Source organism: Heptranchias perlo, chromosome 27 (genome assembly GCF_035084215.1).
Source record: "Heptranchias perlo isolate sHepPer1 chromosome 27, sHepPer1.hap1, whole genome shotgun sequence".
NCBI lineage: Eukaryota > Metazoa > Chordata > Chondrichthyes > Hexanchiformes > Hexanchidae > Heptranchias > Heptranchias perlo.
The window spans coordinates 6,919,893-6,943,616 of record NC_090351.1 but is presented as its reverse complement, the minus strand read 5'-3'; the positions used below and the strand labels follow the sequence as shown (position 1 = coordinate 6,943,616).

Here is a 23,724-nt window from a genome sequence, read left to right as displayed (position 1 = left end):
GCTTATTTGGTGGCACTCTCTTCTTTGATTCTCAAGGTTGTGGGTTCAAGCTCCAATCCAGAGACTTAAGCACGTAATCCAGGCTGACACTTCAGTGCAGTACTGAGGGAGTGCTACACGGTTGGAGGTGCCGTCTTTCGGATGAGACGTTAAACTAAATCCCTGTCTGCCTGATTAGGTGGACGTAAAAGATCCCACGATATTATGTCGCCCAGTTTATACCACTAGCTTAGTGGTATAAACTGGGCGACATGGACATGTTGGGCCGAAGGGCCTGTTTCCATGTTGTAACTTCTATGATTCTATGATTATTCAAAGAAGAGCAGGGAGTTCTCCTGGTATCTTGGACAAGATTCATCCCTTAACCACAGATTAACGAGTTATTTATTTCATTGCTGTTTGAGGGACCTTGCTGTGTTCAAATTGGCTGCCGTGGTGCCTACAAAGCTATACTCAAAAGTTGTGAGGCACTTTGGGATGTCCTGAGAACGTGAAAGGTACTATATAAATGCAAGGTTTACCTTTGCTTGTATTATTATATCGTAATGCCCTTAAGGAGAGAAGGGGGAAAATTGAGAAAGAGAGGAAAAGAGATTTTTTTTAAATGAACAGAGGAGACGTGTAATCTGGATCAGAGGCCTGTCTGTCGATAGGAAGTGGCGTTGTTCTGGACTTCAGTGGATTTACTCTGTCTTCCTCTTGTTTTCCAGCACCCTCTCCAAATGTGGGCACGCAGCTGTAGCCATGCTGTACCCATTCACCTGGCAGCACACCTACATCCCCGTCCTTCCCGCTGTCATGATCGATATCGCTTGTTCTCCCACTCCCTTTCTTATCGGAATTCTTTCAAACTCAGTGCCTCTGCTGAATGACCTGCCCATCGAAGAGGTGAGACCTTTGCGTGAGGTGCCTGTTAAGACGTGGAAATGTTTAGTGCCAATCTCCAAGATCTACTTTTGAGTCTTACTTTAGTGTGAATCCAGTAATTAAGTGTTAAAATAATTGTCACCATGAGAGTTCCAGCGTGTGTCTCCGAGCTCAGGGTTGTGTGTAGTCAGTCTGTGAGTGTGTCCGAGCTCAGGGTTGTGTGTAGTCAGTCTGAGTGTCTCCGAGTTCAGGGTTGTGTGTAGTCAGTCTGTGAGTGTGTCTCCGAGCTTAGGGTTGTGTGTAGTCAGTCTGTGAGTGTGTCCGAGCTCAGGGTTGTGTGTAGTCAGTCTGTGAGTGTGTCCGAGCTCAGGGTTGTGTGTAGTCAGTCTGTGAGTGTGTCTGAGGGCAGGGTTGTGTGTAGTCAGTCTGTGAGTGTGTCTGAGGGCAGGGTTGTGTGTAGTCAGTCTGTGAGTGTGTCTGAGGGCAGGGTTGTGTGTAGTCAGTCTGTGAGTGTGTCTGAGGGCAGGGTTGTGTGTAGTCAGTCTGTGAGTGTGTCTGAGGGCAGGGTTGTGTGTAGTCAGTCTGTGAGTGTGTCTGAGGGCAGGGTTGTGTGCAGTCAGTCTGTGAGTGTGTCTGAGCTCAGGGTTGTGTGCAGTCAGTCTGTGAGTGTGTCTCCGAGCTCAGGGTTGTGTGTAGTCAGTCTGTGAGTGTGTCTGAGGGCAGGGTTGTGTGTAGTCAGTCTGTGAGTGTGTCTGAGGGCAGGGTTGTGTGTAGTCAGTCTGTGAGTGTGTCTGAGCTCAGGGTTGTGTGCAGTCAGTCTGTGAGTGTGTCTCCGAGCTCAGGGTTGTGTGTAGTCAGTCTGTGAGTGTGTCTGAGGGCAGGGTTGTGTGCAGTCAGTCTGTGAGTGTGTCTGAGCTCAGGGTTGTGTGTAGTCAGTCTGTGAGTGTGTCTGAGGGCAGGGTTGTGTGTAGTCAGTCTGTGAGTGTGTCTGAGGGCAGGGTTGTGTGTAGTCAGTCTGTGAGTGTGTCTGAGCTCAGGGTTGTGTGCAGTCAGTCTGTGAGTGTGTCTGAGCTCAGGGTTGTGTGCAGTCAGTCTGTGAGTGTCTTTCTAAGGGCAGTAGAGGGATATTCTCCTTTTCCTGATCAGCAGCAGACCTGGTGAAAAGTGCCTCTGTACATCTGATGAGCGAAGAGCACAGAGACTGGGACCCGGAGGCGGCTCTGGGTTCAAGTCCCATTCCAGAGACCTTGAGCACGTGATTCAGGCTGACACTCCCAGTGCAGTACTGAGGGAGTGCTGCACTGTCAGAGCTGGCCTCTTTCGAATGAGATAGGTGGACGTAAAGGATCCAATGGCACTGTACGAGGGAGAGCAAGGGAGTTCTCCCCGGCGTTCTGGCCAAAATTTATTCCTCAACCAAGATTACTAAAACAGATTGCCTGGTCATTATCACATTGCTGTTTGTGGGATCTTGCTGTGCCGCGTTTCCTACATCACAACCATCACTACCCTTCACACTCACTTAATAGGCTGTGAAAAGCTTTGGGATGCTCTGAGGTGGTGAAAGGTTCTGTATAAATGCCAGTCTTTCTTTATTTTAACTTACTGTTGTGTGAAGCTGAGTCTGTCATAGGGTCACTTATAACGAGTACAGAAGGCAGTCTTTCTAGCTCCTTCTGATAGCTCAGCAGTTTAATGCACTGCCCAGTGTGGCACTGACCCATACAGATGCAAGAAGACCCAGGTTTGAGTTAGCTGGGTGCCAGTATAAAGTGGGATAGCCCTGGGACAACCTAACTCACTGGCTGCCTGCCTTTCCGTCTGTTTTCCAGGTGCTGGTGGTCGACCTGTGTGCAGACAAGTTCTTGCGCCAGGTGAGTACAATGCTGCTTCCGTATATCAAAACTGGGCTCTGTCTGGAGAGCTCCCCGGTAACGGTGTCAGGCTGGGGTATCTTTACTAATATTTATGCCCTTCATCGTCGCTGGGTCAAAATCCTGGAATTCCCTACCTAACAGCACCTTCACCACACGGACTGCAGCGGTTCAAGGCGGCAGCTCACCACCACCTTCTCAAGGGGCGACTAGGGGATGGGCAATAAATGCCGGCCTTGTCAGCGGCGCCCACATCCCGAGAATGAATACATTTTAAAAGAGCCTCGTCTCCCTTTTACTAAGAATGTTTAACACCACCTTGTATTAACATTACAGTAATAGAGCTGTGAAGGCTGGAACTCTGCATTGCTGTTGATGTTGCCTTGTTGGAAGCAATGTGTTGTGCAGTGCGGAGTTGCTGATGTGCTGACTCCCTCCCTCCCTCCCTCCGTCCCCACCACACCACAGGAGGGAATAACCATTGTAAGCGCATTCCCGGTGAAATAAACTCCAGACAGTGGGCACCGGGCCCAGGGCACTCGAGTCATTCCATTGGCTCAGACGGAGAGAGGGGGAAGGGTATGCTGAGCCCTCTCTTGTAATTGCAGAGCCTCTGGTAGGAATGGGAAAGGTTTTAGTTTTTGCGGGGGGGGGGGATTCTGCCACCCTTGCTTGATCTCAGCAAGTCTGTGAGTCGGCCTGCTGCCCAGACCTGCTGGCGGAGGAGCTGCTCCCTCGTTAACACAGGGTGAGTTTAAGTTCCTGGGACTGATGGTGAAGAAACAGCTGAGAGTGTTGTAAATAAACGTTTCTCATTTTTATTTAAATCACCAGCTGACTGCCGCACCATTTTAATTCAGAACTGTGTGTTGCTGGTCCTAATACGTTGCCCCCCACCCCTTACAAGTACAACACTCTACTGAACAATTTAAAAATGGTTGGGGCATCTTCACGGCTGAGTCCAAAATCTGTCCCCTCGCGCGCGTGCGCGCACACACGTGCACACATGCGTGCATGCACCCATCCACATGCATGTACACGTACGCACATACAAGCATGCACCCATCCCACACTCAGCCACACACACTTCCAGAAGATCACTGAGTAATGAGCAGGAGCTCGGGCTGATTCTTCATCTCCCTAATCCAGCGGCACTGAGGTCAGTCATAGTGCTGCACTGTGACTTTATCTGAAATTAGTTAACACAGTAAAGACCTGGAATGGAATCTGGGACCTTGCGGATGCGTTTGACTCAGACCCGTGCTGGTGGGTGCAGTTCCCCAGAGTTGTCCGGGCACCTTGTCCGTTCTTATATTTTTTAAATTTGAGGTTGTATTTGGGTCACGGGGTGGGGAGGGGTCCGATCTGATATAAATTGGGCTGTAGGACAACACAACACAGCAGAGCGGTCTGGGAATTATTCAGTGAAACCAACAGCATAGTGTGAGGCAGCAGGAAGGAAAGCTAACCGGACCTTGGGATGAGTAGCCAGAGGGATAGAGCACAAATCCCCAGGGGGTGTTAATGAGTGTGTACAAGGCCACACCTGGAGCACTGTGCACAATTCTAGTTTATGGATTCTAGCATGAATATCCAGGCACCAGAGGCAGAGCAGGATGAGGTTACCAGACTCACACTTGTGTTAAGGTATCTCAGCCACTCTGGAGAAGAGAAGGCTCAGGGGAGATATCATTGAAGGTCCTTAATGGACTACTTCATGCCGAGGGTTTGGATTGTGTGGAATGAACTGCCCACGAGGGCAGATCAGGTGGGAGAAGTAAATTAGAATGGGACGGATATTTGAGGGAGTGGGCGATTGAGAGGTATTTGTTGTGGGACTTTAAGCTGGACTGCAGAGTCTGTTCCAGCCCTGTACTTCCCTATGTTCCTTCATGGTTGTTTTTAAGTTTGTTGTTTTCTGTGACATTTCCTGATTATCTAATGGGGATCTATTGTCCTCACTCGGGCAGAGATTATCCCTTCTCATTCCTGTCATAGTCACGTACCTGTGTAACAATGGATTTCAAAGCAGTTTATGCTGTTACTTTGTGTATGTTTACTAAAACACATCTGTGAAGACAGTGACTGTTTGGTGTGGATATTATGTGCAGTTTGTAAGTTAGTTATAAAATTCCTGAAATGTCTTCACATCAGTCGGTCCCCCTGTGAAGACCACAGGCCTCATTGCTAAAACAGTGAGTATGTGGCGCCCTCTGGTGGCACAGACTAGTCATTGCGACTCACCACCCATTTACTGGGAGATTGATCCTATAGTTTTCACGGCCCATACTTTTCATAGGAGCACCTCCTGATTTTGTTTTATCCCCCCGCCCCAGATGGACGACGAAGATTCCATTCTTCCGCACAAACTTCAAGCCGCGCTGGAGCACATCCTCGAGCAGAGAAATGAAATGCTTGCTGCGGAGGGGGAGGTGGATGGTAGAGATGGTGAGTAGGATGAAGCTGTGACTTGCACACACTGTGACTGCCCCATTCAGTGCTTCATACCTTGAGATGACAATGACTGAGGAAAAGCAGGAGCCTGTCGAATCAGTGACCTCAGCTCAAGTCAGAGCCTCGGGGAGAGGAGGGGGAAACAAATGGAATTGGCAACAGAGGATCCATTTTGATCACCCCTTCCTCCCTCTTGTCTTTTCTCCCCATTTTATTGATGATGTGCCTCCAAATGGCTCTTCCAGTGCTGTGGTATGACTGGCTGATGGGGGATACACAGGAGTATCGAGCGCATCCCCCTCTGGCTTTTCTCTCTGACCCCCCACCCCCACCAGCATGAGCTTAAGAGGGAACAGGACCTCCCTGTGTGGTGAATCAGGCAGAGTGCCGGTGTTGTAAAAACTCAATGGCGTGACTGATTCAGGCTCCATGCACTGTAGCATCAGGCAGCCCGGCATAAGAGCACAAGAATCTCTAGAAACTGGAAAAGGCCTTTAGACCCAACAAGTCTATCTTTTTTTCAAAGATCAATCTGACCTTCACACCCTATCCCTCAACCTCACCTACCCACCTTCACACCCTATCCCTCAACCTCACCTACCCACCTTCACACCCTATCCCTCAACCTCACCTACCCACCTTCACACCCTATCCCTCAACCTCACCTACCCACCTTCACACCCTATCCCTCAACCTCACCTACCCACCTTCACACCCTATCCCTCAACCTCACCTACCCAACTTCACACCCTATCCCTCAACCTCACCTACCCAACTTCACACCCTATCCCTCAACCTCACCTACCCACCTTCACACCCTATCCCTCAACCTCACCTACCCACCTTCACACCCTATCCCTCAACCTCACCTACCCAACTTCACACCCTATCCCTCAACCTCACCTACCCACCTTCACACCCTATCCCTCAACCTCACCTACCCAACTTCACACCCTATCCCTCAACCTCACCTACCCACCTTCACACCCTATCCCTCAACCTCACCTACCCACCTTCACACCCTATCCCTCAACCTGACCTACCCACCTTCACACCCTATCCCTCAACCTCACCTACCCACCTTCACACCCTATCCCTCAACCTGACCTACCCAACTTCACACCCTATCCCTCAACCTCACCTACCCACCTTCACACCCTATCCCTCAACCTCACCTACCCAACTTCTCACCATATCCCTCAAGATAAGGGGTCGGCCATTTAGGACCGAGATGAGGAAAAATTTCTTCACTCAGAGGGTCGTAAATCTTTAGAATTCTCTACCCGAGAGGGCTGTGGATGCTCAGTCATTGAGTATATTCAAGGCTGAGATCGATGGATATTTGGACACTAAGGGAATTAAGGGAAAGTGAAGTTGAGGTGGAAGATCAGCCATGATCTTATTGAATGGCGGAGCAGGCTTGAGGGGGGCGTATGGCCTACTCCTGTTTCTTAAGTTCTTATGTTCAGCCCCACCTACCCACCTTCACACCCTATCCCTCAAATAGTGGGGTGCCGCAGGGTTATCGGTGCTTGGGCCTCAGCTGTTTACAATCTATATCAATGACTTAGATGAAGGGATGATGTGGAGATGCCGGTGATGGACTGGGGTGGATAAATGTAAGGAATCGTACAACACCAGGTTATAGTCCAACAGTTTTATTTGAAAATCACAAGCTTTCGGAGGCTTTCTCCTTCGTCAGGTGAGTGTGGGATTCCATGAAGGTTACCGCATTTATAGTCAGAGAACAATGCCTGGTGATTACAGATAATCTTTCCAACTGCCCGTTGTCAAGGCAATCAGACAGAGAGACATTACATACAGGACTACTGAATATACAAACAGTCTGAACCCAAAGACAGAGAGAGAGAGAGAAACATCCGAAAGGAAGAGAAAGAGAGAGAATGACCAGTTGTATTAAAAACAGATAACTCTTTTCCGCTGGTGGGGTTACGTGTAGCGTGACATGAACCCAAGATCCCGGTTGAGGCCGTCCTCATGGGTGCGGAACTCGACTATCAATTTCTGCTCGACGATTTTGCGTTGTCGTGTGTCTCGAAGGCCGCCTTGGAGAACGCTTACCCGAAGATCGGTGGCTGAATGTCCTTGACTGCTAAAGTGTTCCCCAACTGGGAGGGAACCCTCCTGTCTGGCGATTGTCGCGCGGTGTCCGTTCATCCGTTGTCGCAGTGTCTGCATGGTCTCGCCAATGTACCATGCTCCGGGGCATTCTTTCCTGCAACGTATGAGGTAAACAACGTTGGCCGAGTCACAGGAGTATGAACCATGTACCTGGTGGGTGGTGTCCTCTCGTGTGATGGTGGTATCTGTGTCGATGATCTGGCATGTCTTGCAGAGGTTGCCATGGCAGGGTTGTGTGGTGTCGTGGACGCTGTTCTCCTGAAAGCTGGGTAATTTGCTGCGAACGATGGTCTGTTTGAAGGCGAGTAGTGGAGGCGTGGTGATGGCCTTAGCGAGGTGTTCGTCATTGATGACATGTTGAAGGCTGCGGAGAACATGGCGCAGTTTCTCCGCTCCGGGGACGTACTGGACGATGAAGGGTACTCTGTTGGTTGTGTCCTGTGTTTGTCTTCTGAGGAGGTCTATGCGATTTTTTGCTGTGGCCCGTCGGAACTGTCGATCAACGCGTCGAGCGTCATATCCCGTTCTTACGAGGGCGTCTTTCAGCGTCTGTAGGTGTCCATCGCGTTCCTCCTCATCTGAGCAGATCCTGTGTATTCGCAGGGCCTGTCCATAGGGGATGGCTTCTTTGACGTGGTTAGGGTGGAAGCTGGAAAAGTGGACCGAGTGTAATGTATCCAAGCTTGCTGACGATACAAAGCAAGGTGGGAAAGTAAGCTGTGAGGAGGACACAAAGAGGCTGCAAAGTGATATAAACAGGTTAAGTGAGTGGGCAAGTAAGTGGCAAGTATAATGTGGAGAGATGTGAGATTATTCACTTTGGTAGGAAGAATAGAAAAGCAGAATATTTTTTAAAAGGTGAGAGACTAAGAAATGTTGGTAGTCAGAGGGATTTGGGTTCTTGTACACGAATAACAGAAATCTAACATGCAGATACAGCAAGCAATTAGGAAGGCAAGTGGTATGTTAGCCTTTATTGCAAGGGGGTTGGAGTATAAGAGTAAGGAAGTCTTGCTGCAATTATATAGGGCTCTGGTGAGACCACACCTAGAGTACTGTGTACAGTTTTGGTCTCTTCATCTAAGGAAGGATATACTTGCCTTAGAGGGGGTCCAACGAAGGTTCACTAGATTGATTCCTGGGACGAGAGGGTTGTCCTATGAGGAGAGATTGAGTAGAATGGGCCTGTACTCTCTGGTGGTTAGAAGAATGAGAGGTGATCTCATTGAAACATATAAAATACTTAGCGGGCTTGACAGGGCAGATGCTGAGAGGCTGTTTCCCTGGCTGGAGAGTCTAGAACTAGAGGTCATAGTCTCAAGATAAGGGGTCGGCCATTTAGGACCAAGATGAGGAAAAATGGCCTACTCCTGCTCCTATTTCTTAAGTTCTTATGTTCAACCCTCGGCCCCCACCTTCGTGCCTCGCCCCCTCGGCCCCCACCTTCGTGCCTCGCCCCTCAATTCGTTCTCTCCAGAAATGGATTACTACTTACTATTACACAGTAATATTGTCCATGTCAACTTATTTCACAGCCTGGTATTAATTGAACTGGGCAGTCAGTGTGATACAAGATAGTTAGATTTATATAGGGCCTCAACACATTGAAATGCATCAAAGTGCTTCACACAATTAATTACTTTTGAAGCGCAGACTCTTATTTTAGCCAACTGAAGTCCATAACCAGAGTTGAATGGATTTGAGCTTGACTTCACAGAAGTGAGTGTTCAGTACAATAGCACACTGTGACTGGAGGTGTGTACAGAGAGGGACCCCGTACTTTACACAGAATAAACTGCTCAGTGGTACAGCCACACCACTCCCCGGTTAGAACTACAGTAAGATTTGGGGATTTATACCTACAACTGCGTCGGCCTATAACTGCAGAGTTGTTGCAGGCAGATGAGGAATATACTGTGAAAGTGATTCAAACGCTGTTTAATAAATTTGAAGAAGAGCAAGTACCTGAAGACTGGGGAAAGGCAATAATAATACCAATCTTCAAAAAGAATGCTGCAATTACAGAGGAGTCAGCTAACTGAGTATACCCTGAAAAGTATTTACTAGGACACTGCAGAGGAGAATGAGAAGATACATAGAAGTGGGACCGCATGAAGAACAAGCTGGTTTTAGACCAAGATGAAGTATAATGGATCAACTGTTTGTGATCAGACAGATTTCGGAGAAATTTATAGAACACAACATCCATTGTTACATAGATTTTAAGCAAGCCTTTCACAGCGTATGGTGAGAAGGGATATGGCTTGTCTTGAGGGTGTTTGGTATTCCTGAGAAACTTGTCAAACTGATAGAAAACATCCATAACAAGTATTGACTGTTAGAGTGGGTAGGAAACTGACGGAATGGTTTATATCAATAGGGACAAGATGCACACAGTCTCCCGATGTATTTAATCCAGTACTGGAAGCAGCAATGAATCTTGCACTAAAAGATGATATTGGAGGAGTCTCCTCTGTGGCAAGATTTTAAACAGTTTCTGATTTGCCGATGACATTGACCTTTATAGCAACATCGAAAACAGATTTTCAGAGACTAACTGATAAGGTGCACGTGGGGAGCAGAAAATTTGGATTACAGATTACCACAAAGAAGACAAAGGCTGTGTCATTTGGGAAGCATCAGGAAGATGTATCACAGTCTGAGAGGATGCAGTTGAACAGGTGGAAAAGTTTATATACCTTGGTGGGTTAGTGTCAGAAAGTGGGAGTTGTGAAGAAGACAGCAAAAGAAGGATTTTACTAGCTTCTGCTGCTTTTGGAAGATTAAGCAGGATATGGAAAGCCAAAGATATTTTGGTAGAAACGAAGGTAAGAGTTTATGAAGTGATGATTATCCCCATATTATTATACGGTTCGGAGTGTTGGAACATGAGAAAAGTTGACGACCATAAGATACTAACAGCAGAGATGATTTGGTTGAGAGGAATACTGGGAATTTCCAGGATGCAAAAAATGAAGAATGATATAATAAGATCATGGCTTGGACAAGAAACAACACTAATACAGGAGATCCAAGAAAGACGGCTGTGATGGTTTCAAGAATGGAAACAGCAAGAATGCCTTTCATGGCCCTGCACACAGAGGTACAGGCAACAAGAAGCCGAGGAAGACCAAGGAAGTGCAGGAGAGACAATACCAAGAGTGACTGTCACAGAAAGGGATATAGATGACTGAAGCAGCCCAGCTAGTTCAGAACTGACAACAATGGAAGGAATTCATTCGGCCCCATCGTCGCTGCTGAGCTGACGGATGGGAATTTACTAGTCGTACTAGTAGTATCTATTTGGCCTCGAAGGGATTTTGATTTATGTTATAATATTGCTATGAAGTTAGATTCAGTTTCCAAAGGGTTAACTCCAAGTGAATGCCAGACAGACCGACCATTATAATCATTATAAAGTGTCAGGGTTGAGACACTGGGTTGAGGTCAGAGTTGAGCACATCCCAGAGCAGTTCACTTCCTGATGCCTGACTGGGTTTTCATTCAATATGCAGGAGGGCTTAGTTGCGTGCCCTGAATCTACACACCAAGGAGGAGGCGGGGTTTCTGCATTCGTGATGCTAACTTTGATTGGCAGCTCGGCAAGCCAATCCTCAACACAGACACCCCGATGGAAAGAGAGCTCTCTAACAGTCAGAGACAGAATTCCTTCACTCAAGCCTGCCAGAGAAAGAGAGACTCCAGACTGATGCATGATCATGAACGGCCTGTAACAGAAGGCGTCTGGGGGTAGCTAGTTTGGAAGTGGGATCTGCCTAGAAAGTAGCAACGTTGCGTGTTTATTGTTTTCATATGACACAACGAACAATGGCAAAACATGTATCTCACCGGAAAACTGTATTCTCTTCGTTCATATATTTCACGGAAGATAAACCAGTTAGTTCATTGTCAATCAGCCCCAGTCCACCTTCTGAAAAAACAGGGAGAGCATACGTGTGGGATCTTAGAATCCAGTCCATGCGACAAGGGGTCTACAATCCCTGGGCCACGCTTCTGTTTAGCCAGATGTTGGGCAGTAAAGGTGAACTCCTGACTGCTGGTGACGCAGAGTCTGCTTATGGGAGTGACCAGTGATACTGAACCCAAGAGGGTATTTCTACCGTGGACCCATGAATTTGCAACAACCGTGGGTCACTCTGTGTAAAACTCCGCTCCCTCCACCCCCCTCCCCCCCGAAAAAAAATTCTGCGTAAAATATATTGAAATTTAAAAATCCTATTTAGACTGTTCCAATTAATTTTTACACATTTCTACTGATTTCCGGTGATTTTTGAGAGTGGTTTAAGAGCCTGCGTGATGACATCATGTGAAGCCGCCCAGATATTTCCAAAACATACCACTGAAAATTAATTTTAAACACTTAACAAATATTTCTGACTAAAATGTATGTCAGTGTAGAAGTGTGAGGTAATGCATTTGGGGAGAGCAAACAAGGCAAGGGAATACACAATAAATGGGAGGATACTGAGAAGTGTAGAGGAACAGAGGGACCTTGGAGTGCATGTCCACAGATCCCTGAAGGTGGCAGGACAGGTAGATAAGGTGGTTAAGGCGGCATACGGGATACTTTCCTTTATTAGCCGAGGCACAGAATATAAGAGCAGGGAGGTTATGCTGGAAATGTATAAAACACTGGTTAGGCCACAGCTTGAGTACTGCGCACAGTTCTGGTCACCACATTACAGGAAAGATGTGATTGCACTAGAGAGGGTACAGAGGAGATTTACGAGGATGTTGCCAGGACTGGAGAACTTTAGTTCTGAGGAAAGATTGGATAGGCTGAGGATATTTTCTTTGGAACAGAGAAGGCTGAGGGGAGATTTAATTGAGGTGTATAAAATTATGAGGGGCCTAGATGGAGTGGACAGGAAGGACCTATTTCCCCTAGCAGAGAGGCCAATAACCAGGGGGCATTGATTTAAAGTAATTGGTAGAAGGATTAGAGGGGAGCTGAGGAGAAATGTTTTCACCCAGAGGGTGATGGGGGTCTGGAACTCACTGCCTGAAAGGGTGGTAGAGGCAGAAACCCTCACTGCATTTAAAGGATACTTGGATATGCACTTGAAGTGCCGTAACCTACAAGGCTACAGATCAAGAGCTGGAAAGTGGGATTAGGCTGGATAGCTTTTTCAGCCGGCACAAGCATGATGGGCCGAATGGCGGCCTCCTTGGTAAATGTCTATGATTCTATAATTCTATGATTAGAATTAGCAGGGCAGACCCTCCCAGTGTCTCAGCACCAATCCCATGTGTAACTAAGCCACATAGAGCAGGAAGGCCCCAGTGATGGGCTGCCGCAGGTGTTCTTCATTGCTCCTGAGCTGATCGCCATCCAGTGACCTGTGCTCTCCCGATCTCTGTGACCTCCTCCAGCCCTACAACCCTCCGAGATCTCTGTGCTCCTCTAATTCTGGCCTCTTGCGCATCCCCGATTTTCATCGATCCACAATTGGCAACTGTGCCTTCCAGACCCTGAGCTCTGGAATTCGCTCCCTAAACCTCTCCGCCTCTCTACCTCTCTCTCCCCTACATCACTCCTTAGAACCTACCTCTTTGACCAAGCTTTTGGTCACCTGTCCTAATATCTCCTTATGTGGCTCAGTGTTAAATTTTGTTTGATAATCACTCTTGTGAATCACCTTGGGACATTTTTACTGCGTTAAAGATGCTATAAAAATGCATGTTGTTGTAAGGTGCCTGTGTGTGGACATCCATAAAGCACAGGATCAGGCCTAGCTGGGATTTCCCTCTCTCCCCAGCAGACTTAGGACAACAGTCAATACTGTTCCTGTTGGGTTGTTTTTTCTCTCACCTGCCTGTCGATGCTGCCTCTTGCTGGTAGATGGTTCCATGGGCGCTGGTCACCCTCTCATACCTTGCCAACTAACCCCTTAAGATGTGGTCCCAGATGGTGATAGGCCATTTTACCATGCAGTTTCCAGCAGTGGTCATTGGACAGTGATCAGGAGCCCTGGCGGATTTCCCCTCCACCTAGCCAAGCGGCACTGAGGCCAATTTTAGCACCCCTTTCGACTGCCCCATTTGAAATCCGCTACTCAGCACTACCAGGTGATTGGACCTGGGGCCATCTGGTCTGCATGGGTCACCACAACATGCGTTTACCCAATGGACCACTGGAGGCGCTAAAGGGCCTGCTCCAGTTTATGGCTGGTTAAGGTCAGGCTTTCTTATAATGTGGGTTATACGAACACATGAAAATGACGGGCAGGAAAAGACCAGCTGGTCCATCAAGCCTGCCCCATATTCATGACGGCTGGAGCATCGTTGACTTAAACACTTCCTCCCCTCCCCCTCCCTCCGTGTAATCTTCTAGGAGAGGCAAAAAACCCAGAACCAATAAGGGGAAAAAATATTCTGGAAGATTCCTCTCCGACCCGCTCAGGTGATCAAAACCAGTCCAGGAGATCACATGGACCAAGTGTTATCTGTAAAACCATTGACCTTCTATAATGCTCTGTGCTCAGCTCCTTCTGTCCCTTTCCCCAGGCCCTGGCTCTCTCAGCACACTCGTATCGGAAGCATGCGTCAGATTCTTTGTGGAGATTGCAGGCCACTACTCCCTACACATGTCTGTCAACGAGAAGGGCGAGCGATCCTTTCAGAGAGACGCGTTCCGCAAATCCCACACCTCCAAGAGCATTCGGCAGTTCCTGGAGCTTTTCATGGAGACGCAGATGTGCGCTGGCTTCGTGCAGGACAGGGAGCTAAGGAAAAGTGGGGTCAAAGGTTAGTACTGTTATTGCCGTTCACCTGAGAAACTGGAAATGGCCCTGTGATTGGCAGCTGTCAATAGTCAGCTCTGCCCATTTTCTATATTTTTATTCCTCACAATCTATCATTTCTCTAACTACCGCCTTTTAAACTATGTCGATGGGTTTTACAAATAGTCTTTTTCAGGTGAGAGTCCCTTTACTGTTAATTATTGTCCTTCCTTGCTGCTTCTTAGGGTTTGTGCACTGTATCCGACAGACAGACGGTGCAGGCACCGACCCCGACCCAGACGGGAAGACAGGGTGCAGGCACCGACCCCGACCCAGACGGGAAGACAGGGTGCAGGCACCGACCCCGACCCAGACGGGAAGACGGTGCAGGCACCGACCCCGACCCAGACGGGAAGACGGGGTGCAGGCACCGACCCCGACCCAGACGGGAAGACGGGGTGCAGGCACCGACCCCGACCCAGACGGGAAGACGGGGTGCAGGCACCGACCCCGACCCAGACGGGAACACGGGGTGCTGGCACCGACCCCGACCCAGACGGGAAGACGGGGTGCAGGCACCGACCCCGACCCAGACTGGGAGACAGGGTGCAGGCACCGACCCCGACCCAGACGGGAAGACGGGGTGCAGGCACCGACCCCGACCCAGACGGGAAGACGGGGTGCAGGCACCGACCCCGACCCAGACGGGAAGACGGGGTGCAGGCACCGACCCCGACCCAGACGGGAAGACGGGGTGCAGGCACCGACCCCGACCCAGACGGGAAGACGGGGTGCAGGCACCGACCCCGACCCAGACGGGAAGACGGGGTGCAGGCACCGACCCCGACCCAGACGGGAAGACGGGGTGCAGGCACCGACCCCGACCCAGACGGGAAGACGGGGTGCAGGCACCGACCCCGACCCAGACGGGAAGACGGGGTGCAGGCACCGACCCCGACCCAGACGGGAAGACGGGGTGCAGGCACCGACCCCGACCCAGACGGGAAGACGGGGTGCAGGCACCGACCCCGACCCAGACGGGAAGACGGGGTGCAGGCACCGACCCCGACCCAGACGGGAAGACGGGGTGCAGGCACCGACCCCGACCCAGACGGGAAGACGGGGTGCAGGCACCGACCCCGACCCAGACGGGAAGACGGGGTGCAGGCACCGACCCCGACCCAGACGGGAAGACGGGGTGCAGGCACCGACCCCGACCCAGACGGGAAGACGGGGTGCAGGCACCGACCCCGACCCAGACGGGAAGACGGGGTGCAGGCACCGACCCAGACACAGGAATGAGGATGATATCGTACTGACTGCATGGGTCGATAAGGAGGGGAAAGGGGGAGTAGTCACGTGATACAACGACCATTACAGGCTCCGTGCATTCATCCTCTGAACCGCTGAGTCAAGTAGATCGGGACGGTGAGGGTTGAATCCAGAGTTCACTTGTCTCATTGGCCGTGCCTGTAAGTTGTTCCCATGAATTCCTCCCGTCTGATCTGCATCCACGTTTGTACAGTTGTGCTTCCCTTCTAGCTCCTTTGTAGCTGAATAAACAGCAGTGTGTCGGGACTGCAGAATGTGGGAGTTTGTGCACAGTCAGACTGTCCTGGGTGACCACACCTGTGGGAAATGTCTTTGCCTCGAGCCAGATACGTGGAGCGGGAACGGGAGTTCGAGACACACGACTATCTGGATAATTCACTCCAGAGCACAGTCACACCACATAGAGAGGCACAGGTACAGGAAGAGGAGGGTGTTACTGTCAGTCAGCAGGGTAAGGGCAACATAGTAGAGGCGAGGAAGGAGGTCCCACAGACAATGGTCCTGACCAGTGAGCATTAGGAGAAAGGCTGCAGTGGGGATGGCCAGAATCCTGACCAAGGCACCGTGGAGCAGGAAACTGTCCAAGCAGGGAAGGAGCAGAATAGAAAGATTGTAGTTATTGGGGATTTGATAATTAGGGGGACAGATAGCGTCCTCTGCAGTCGCACTCCTGCTCCCATGATTGTTAGAAGTGAGATAAGGGTTTGAGGAAAGAACGGATGGGCCTGTAAAAACAAGCTAAAGGCTCTTACCCCAGCTGTCAGCCTGTTCTTCTCGTGCAATTTACAACCTCCTTCCCCCAGCCCAGCCCACCCTGAAGGAACAGCTTTTGTTTGTGGCTTAGGTGATCCCAGCACATTTATCGAGCAATAATATCTGGGTGTTGTCGATGCAGGTCTCTTCGAGGTGCGAGCTGGAGAATACCTGGAGACCATTCCTGAAACTGGACCAAGCAGTGTCAACAAGTTCCTTAAAGGCCTGGGTGAGTATTGAATAGTGAGAGCCCTTGGTTCATGCTCTCTACCTCGACTGAGGACATGTCCCTCCTCCCCTGTGTCTCGTCTGAGGGGAGCCTCTCTCTTCACTGACCCCACCCCCCCTCCCCAATTCACACACTATCTGACCTGAGAAGGAGCCCCTGATTCCCACACTGTCCCTGGTGTAAGGGACTTAGTACAGAAGAGGATGTGGTCATTGAGCTGTGGCCCGTGCGTCATCTCCCACATTCCCCCATCCTTCCTGCACTGAGTACGATTTACGCTTGGGGGCAATGTTGTGCCATGGGCCTATGTCCAATGGTTTGTAGACAGTCAGAATTCCTTTTACTGCAGCTTTTAAAACCTAAAGGTGAGATTCTTCTGGAAATGGTGCAACTCCCTGCTAATTTCCAAAGGAATGCTCCAGGCTGGAAGTTCAGAATTCACTGATCCGTATTTACACAAATAACAGGTCAGACAGTTCAATCCTTCCTCTCTGCCACTAAAAATGCACTTGCACTTGACCTGGATCACATCCAGAGGGGGGGGCACTGCCACTCGCTCCACCTCAAGTGACACAAAGCAGTCAAAATGACCTACCAGTGTCTCCTCCACAAACATTTCTTCTTCTAACTTTCTCTCTTGACCCCAGCCGATCACCTGCGCCCGTGCTCTGCCGCGCCTCCTCTCAAAACCACCGTTGGACTGTGCATCCCGGTGTCAATTAGCCTTCTAACCGCTAACTTCCTTTCCTGCTCCTCCCCGTGGCTTGGATCGACGGTGTGAAAATATTGATTAAATAGAAATGATCCCATCAATAATCTGCGAATTCTCACCGGATACAGAGCCTCGTCTCCCCCCCCCCCCCCCGTCCCTCTGACGGTGCTGACTTGTGCAGCAGGTGTGGTTGTTGCAGAATGGTTGTCCTGTTTGCCCACGTAACACCAATCATTGCACTCAATAGAAATTCGATAACAGTGCGCTAGTTTTACAGGCGTAAAACGGGTGCAAAAGCATCGAATGTGGCAGCATTCTGAGCTGGAAGTACACTGCCTGCCATATTGGTATAGGCATCAAGAGAGGCATCCAGGACTCGCGCCCAAAACAGGCATTGGGCCCTTTGCATATGCAGATAAGACCACTGTGTCAAGAGCTTGAAGCATTTTGATATGATGAAACTCTAGATAATCACAGGTATTATTTGATATTCTTCCTGAACTCTGCAATTGTATAAATGCACTGTTCCGCCCAATTTTACTGGAGGAAGAAGGGGGAAAAGATAGGCTGAGCAAGCCAAGAAGCAGAAGAGAGCAGAGTGTATAACTTGTAACAATGAGAGCTCCCTGAGTGATTACTCTTCTGGCCATTGACACCCCTACACCTCCAGTAACTCGAGCTTTTCTCATTAACAGGGAATAAGATGAAATTTCTTTCCAAGAAGTGAAACCAGATCGAGTGATATGAACATTCCACCACCCGGAGGATTCCATAACCAAGCATCTTGTAACCGTGCACAGTGTGAGTGACTCCCCACAGCTTCCCCCCACTCCAGCACCTGCCTTTGCTGGTCATTTGGGTGGCTGGATGAGCCTGGCTCGTATGATTTGCACGGAGCTGGTAATTTGCACACGCATGCATGCATGCATGCATGCACGCACACATGCATGCACACACACATGCACACACACACTTCACTACGCTGGGATTGCAAGCATGGCGGTATCCTAGTAACAGATACTGGATTTCGTACCCTCTTCTGACACTGAAGAATGCCAGCACTCCATATAAGGGCGCGTCCATTTCAGGTCCTCTCTGCCCAGCTTCGGAGAAACGAAATGAATCGGAAGATCAATCACGAGATAGATGTGAATAAAAGAGGCCATTGGACCAGTGTTGGCTCTTCCACCCAAACAGACCTGACCCCACAGCATCCAACTGATTCTAGCCTAAAGTCCACTCCACGTGTCAGTCACTCTTGGTGTAAAGAAGGACTTCCTGACACCAATCCTAAATGTGCCTTTTTCTGATTTGAACCTGTGATTAGGTCATGGTTCCTGTTTGAAGTGATTGATATGATAATGACTGAGTACCTGGATCATAGATATATGTGAGACTAAGTGCTATTGAGGCCATTTACATGGTCCCGTTTTACCTGGGAGTGTAGCCCACCTCCCCCCCCCTCTACACAACCCTGACAAGGTGCCTAATGCCCATCCTCATGCTACAGCTCTAATGTTTCCTTTTATGAGTGAGATTACCAAATGGGGCTGAATAGGATGGCAGTGCCATGTGTGAATTCCTGTCTGCAGTCAGTCTGAGACTCTCAGCAGCCGCCAGAGGGTGATTCCCCGCCTCGCCACCTTCAGGCGCTCTGAACCTGGGTACGAGAGATGAAAGGACAGTTCTCCAATCACTGCTCCCTTCCACGGTCAAAAATGTCATCGTTTTAATAATTTTTCTAACTTAGTCCATCTGTGAAATAGGTGTTTTTTCTTTGAAAAGTGCAGCGTATCAGTGAGCTGCTGCAGGGAATATCACTCACTTGCTTACTCAGTGTCCATGCCCTAGGCCTCACTGGGAGACTATTACTGAAAGTCCTGTTTGTTCTCAATAGAAATTTCTTGTTTTTCCATATAAGTTAAGCCCATGTCTAAAGGAAGGCCATAGTTACAGGCTATAATACCCTTTGCCAGCAGTGATTTACACTGTGTCTCATCTTTTTTTAATCATGAGTATCATGCGCATTCCTCCCCTGTCCTGGTTTATGTTGGAGTGCTGCTCCTGGATGCCCCCTAATACCCCGCTCAACTGGTCACCTTCACGTGACAGCCTGGATTCTGATTGTTGACAGGGCGTTCAACAGTTGGGAATCAGGCCCGTGCTCGTTCTCACCTGACTGGCATCCACAGCTACCCATCCACACTCACTCTCTCTCACCCTCGTGTCACTAGATAGCGATAAGGATCAGCAGCTCTCTTTGATTTCCCCTCCCTCCTTTGCTCCATACAGCCCATGGAGACTGAAGCCAATTGGGAAACCCCATCTCCATCCTGAATGAGATCAGTTAAGAGCGCAGACTGGGACTCGAACCTGTGTTCTTCCTGCTCTGTATGGTTTAATGCCATGTAAGGTGGTGCCTGTACTCACTGAGCCTCAGTGGGAGCTGCACAGATAACTGCACAAGCACGGGCTGTATAAGGCAGATTAATGGGTTTACTGCACAGTTAGCGGGGTGGGAGGCAACCCATGCTCTGGGGTTGGGGGGCTTTCGGTAAACACTATGTTCACCTATGGCAGGTGTACCTGGTGCTCCCCCAGGCCTCGGATGCTGAGTGAGATTAACTTACAGCAGACCGTGGAAGGGTTTTATTGGTTTTTGTAATGATTTTTACAAGCTAGTATAGTAAAGTTTAAATTCTGCATTTCCAGTGACGTACAGCTCTGAGCTCATTGGACCGAGGCACTGAGAGCTTTCATTTGATGTAGTCAGTGACTGGTGGATCCCACCATGACCGGGTCCAATTTAGAGAATCACTGAGTGGCAATAGGCCATGTCTGATCGTACCAGGAGTGAGTATCCAGAGAAGGAAAGAGAGTCTGGGCTCCTCTCGGAACCTACACGGGGCAAACAGCCCTGGCGACAGACCTCATACAGGATATGTGTTTCTGCAGTCTCTCCAGACACTGATACACATGCTGCAGAGTGAGGGCATGTACCAGGAGCAAGTCTACTGGAGTTACTGATACACACACTTCAAAGCCCAAGCCTTGGCCCACACCCAAAGCCATTCCAGATACCAATGGATGCACTGGAGACCAGGGGTTATACTGGTAGTGTACCTTCCAGTTACTCTAGATATCAATGATATATCCACTGCAGAGTCAAAGCCTGTGCGTAGGCCTTTAGCACAGTTGCTCCTTACATTCCAGAGCCAAGACCCACAACCTTATCAGGGTCACTTCTAGGGTTGCCAACCCTCCAGGATTGCCCTGGAGACTCCAGGAATTGAAGATTAACCTCCTGGACACTGCTACGAGCAACTCAGGAGAAAAATCATGGAGCATTGAAAAAATTGATTTTTTTTTTTCAATTTCTTTGAACACTTTCATTTATTAGTTATAAAAAATATTCGTGATGTGGGGGTGGGGAGGAGGTCGGAGGCTGTTTTACTGGGTGGGGCATTTGGAGGCAGGAGCTCATGTGATGAAACCTGCAGCAATATGCCCAACCAGAGTTAGTAACCCCTGTTACTCCTTACATTCCAGGCCCAGGCCCAGGCCCTTACCAGAGTCACTCCTTACATTGCAAACATTAAGCCCAGGCCCAAGCCCTTACCAAGGTCACTCCTTACATTCCAGGTCCAAGCTCTTACCAAGGTCACTCCTTACATTCCAGGCCCAGGCCCAGGCCCTTACCAGAGTCACTCCTTACATTGCAAACATTAAGCCCAGGCCCAAGCCCTTACCAAGGTCACTCCTTACATTCCAGGTCCAAGCCCTTACCAAGGTCACTCCTTACATTCCAGGCCCAGGCCCTTACCAAGGTCACTCCTTACATTCCAGGCCCAGGCCCTTACCTGACCACTCCTTACATTCCAGGTCCAAGCCCTTACCAGGGTCACCCCTTATATTCCAGGTCCAAGCCCTTACCAGAGCCACTCCTTACATTTCAAACATTAAGCCCAGGCCCAAGCCCTTACGCAGAGTGACCATGTCAATAGCACTTCAGGTGTCTATAACACTGAGAGATGGACTCGAACTCCTGGCCCATGCAACCTTTAACTGCCGTTTTACAGGCTATCAAAACCATCTGGATTCTCAGTCCTATGATTAGGGCCCTGGGGAGCTTGTACAATATTTTGCCTTCTGCTCAATGATTACGAATCTAACTTCCTTTTCCTCCGTGTTTTGAAAGGAAACTTTATTTAATAACGTGATTTATGGAGCAGTTTGAAGACGTCGCCATCCAGCTGCCAGTGTGGGTAATGACTGATCGCTTCCAGTCATAGTGGACTCCTGCTTCTTGTGTTCAGCGGAGTTTGACAGACTGGGAGCTCCGCCCTGCCTTTACCCGTTCTGTAGAGCTGGATCATTGAAGTTTCGCTTTATTAAAACCAATACTAGAGTCTTGTGGCTTTCTCCCCAACGTTCTCCCCTCCCCTAATTGGCTGACGCTAATGACACTCGGTCTGATACAGTGACACGAGACCAGCAGTCCTCTTGGCATCTCAGCCATATGTGAGCCTAGACCACCAGTGACAGCTATTCAACAATGAGGGAGACACAGCTAAACCTGATCCTGCCCTCATCCAACATCTATACGTGTAGGGGCCACTGGATAGTGAGCAGGAGCCGTGGCTGAGTATTTTTGATCTCGTCCTCCCTACCCCAGGAATGCTGAAGCCAATTGCAGCATCCCCCAAGTGACACTCTGGTCTGAGTGACTCAGTTTTGCGCCGTTGACCCACCTAAACCATTTGGGGGTTGGTTATCTCGTTTCCGTTTTAATTGCAATCCTTTTGCTCCCCCTCCCCCGGAACAAATGAGTGAATATTTATTCTCACCGGGAGAAATGGCTGTGCTAGAATAATCTAATTTGATGACACAATGCAGTGGAACTTCCTTAGTTAGATAGTAGTTTTGCCCTAAAGCGAAGAAAGGGCAAAATGGAGCTGTTCTAAATCCAATTACTGAGAAACAGCAGCTTGTTTTGAGTCATGATTGATGCAAAGGAGCATTCCGTTTAACCCCACGAGCAGGGCAGAAGTATCCATTAGAGTGTTCGATCCCAGCTGAGGTGAGGTTGGAATAACCAGTGAGGATCTCGCCACAGCAAGTAGCACATCAACGACCTCAACAAAACACTAAAAACAAACTCTTCACCTCGCAGCATCGAAGGAAAAAAATAAATTCAGCCTCCTCTCCGCACGCAATCTGTCTGATTTGCTTCTTCAATACTCGGCAAGTTAACCTTTATTTACCCTAATTGCTTCAAGTGAAAAGAGCACATGCAGGTACATGTGACTTGTCTCCCTGGAGCTCAGCCTAACTTTTTAATTGACTTTGCACAATTTGAGTTCCCCCTTGATTCACTTCACATTCAATTCAGTGGTGTACAGCTGGTAATATTAGGTGGTGGTTCATAGTCCTACATGTTTCTTACATTACAACAGTGACTGCACTTCAAAAAAAGTACATCATTGGTTGTAAAGCACTTTGGGACGTCCTGAGGTTGTGAAAGGTGCTATATAAATGTGTAAGTCTTTCCATCACCCCTGGGAACGTGCGACAGTTCATTCTCTCTGGCTGGCCCATTCATTGCTTTTCCCCCTGCCTCTGAGCTCTTTAAAGGTCTCTGCTAATGTTTTTTAAAATAAGGGATGTAGCCAGGTGCTACAAAGTCCTGAACGACAGTGGGAGCTCAGTACAGAACAGAGCTGATGATTGTGTGTTGGTGTAAGATGACTGCAGTGGAAATGTCGATGTACTAAACTGATTCTCAGAGGTCAGAAAACCACTAATTCCACTGCTTGGTGCACTGAGGCAGAGGTCTCACGTCTACATGTTTACAGTGAAGGAGGGTCCCTTGCAGCATTGTGTCCCTGTAATGTGATGAGACACTGATGCCTCTCAGTGCTGCAGGGCTGAGTGTTCTCTCTGTATGTATGTAGGACAAGTAACTGTAACATACATTGTTTACATGTGAACTGTAAGGAAATAAACATTTGAACGAACACCCTTCGTATCCTCAGCTATGCGATTTTTCTCGGCCCTCTTCGATTGTTGTTGCTGTGCTCACTTCAGCCCCGATTATGGGTTGTCGTCTTCTCCTCTTCCAGAATTAGCGGACTGCCTGATCTAGTGCCACTGATCCTGGAGTCGGACCACTCCAATACAGCCGATGGTCCCAATGCCCAGACCTGTGAGAGAGCCGAGAACACTCACCCAGTGCCAGGAATGGAGTCCAACGTTTCCTCTCCTTTTCTAAATTTCTCCCCACCTGTGCTGAAGGGGACGACTCTCGTGGTCCCAAGATTGCGAGCGAGCTCCAAAACCACGCCAACACAGTCATTCTTCACACGGAGAGCCTAGACAGAGAGTCACTGGGGAGTTAGTTCATGTGCATCATGCATAAACCTCCTCATCACACGAGCTCTCATTGGGGGAGTTAGATAATATGCATCAAACATAAACCTTCTCATTGTATGAGCATTAGTACACAGAGTCTCTGCTCGCCTGTGTCCCAGCGTCTAATATCTGCCTGTTCAGAGCCAAAAAATGGATCAAAGAATTTCCAATGTAATGGGTGTCAGGTGCTTTTCAATCATTGAGACA

At 49.0% G+C, this 23,724-nt stretch overlaps 2 protein-coding genes across 5 annotated transcripts in view; both read left to right on the top strand.

Annotated features, from left to right (window-relative positions):
* LOC137344364 (DENN domain-containing protein 2C-like) overlaps positions 1 to 23,123 on the top strand; it is a 168,717-nt gene extending 145,594 nt beyond the window's left edge. For 2 of the 3 annotated variants that reach the window (XM_068007257.1, XM_068007258.1), the window contains exons 15-20: positions 711 to 888; positions 2,700 to 2,741; positions 5,078 to 5,189; positions 13,866 to 14,105; positions 16,308 to 16,394; positions 17,802 to 23,123. In XM_068007257.1, the coding sequence (XP_067863358.1) occupies positions 711 to 888; positions 2,700 to 2,741; positions 5,078 to 5,189; positions 13,866 to 14,105; positions 16,308 to 16,394; positions 17,802 to 17,833 (691 nt within the window). In that variant the 3' untranslated portion in view covers positions 17,834 to 23,123. The remainder of the gene's footprint in view (positions 1 to 710; positions 889 to 2,699; positions 2,742 to 5,077; positions 5,190 to 13,865; positions 14,106 to 16,307; positions 16,395 to 17,801) is intronic. The other variant, XR_010968335.1, reaches the window with a different exon arrangement.
* tmem9 (transmembrane protein 9) overlaps positions 1 to 23,724 on the top strand; it is a 571,911-nt gene that overhangs the window by 246,610 nt on the left and 301,577 nt on the right. The window lies entirely within an intron of this gene.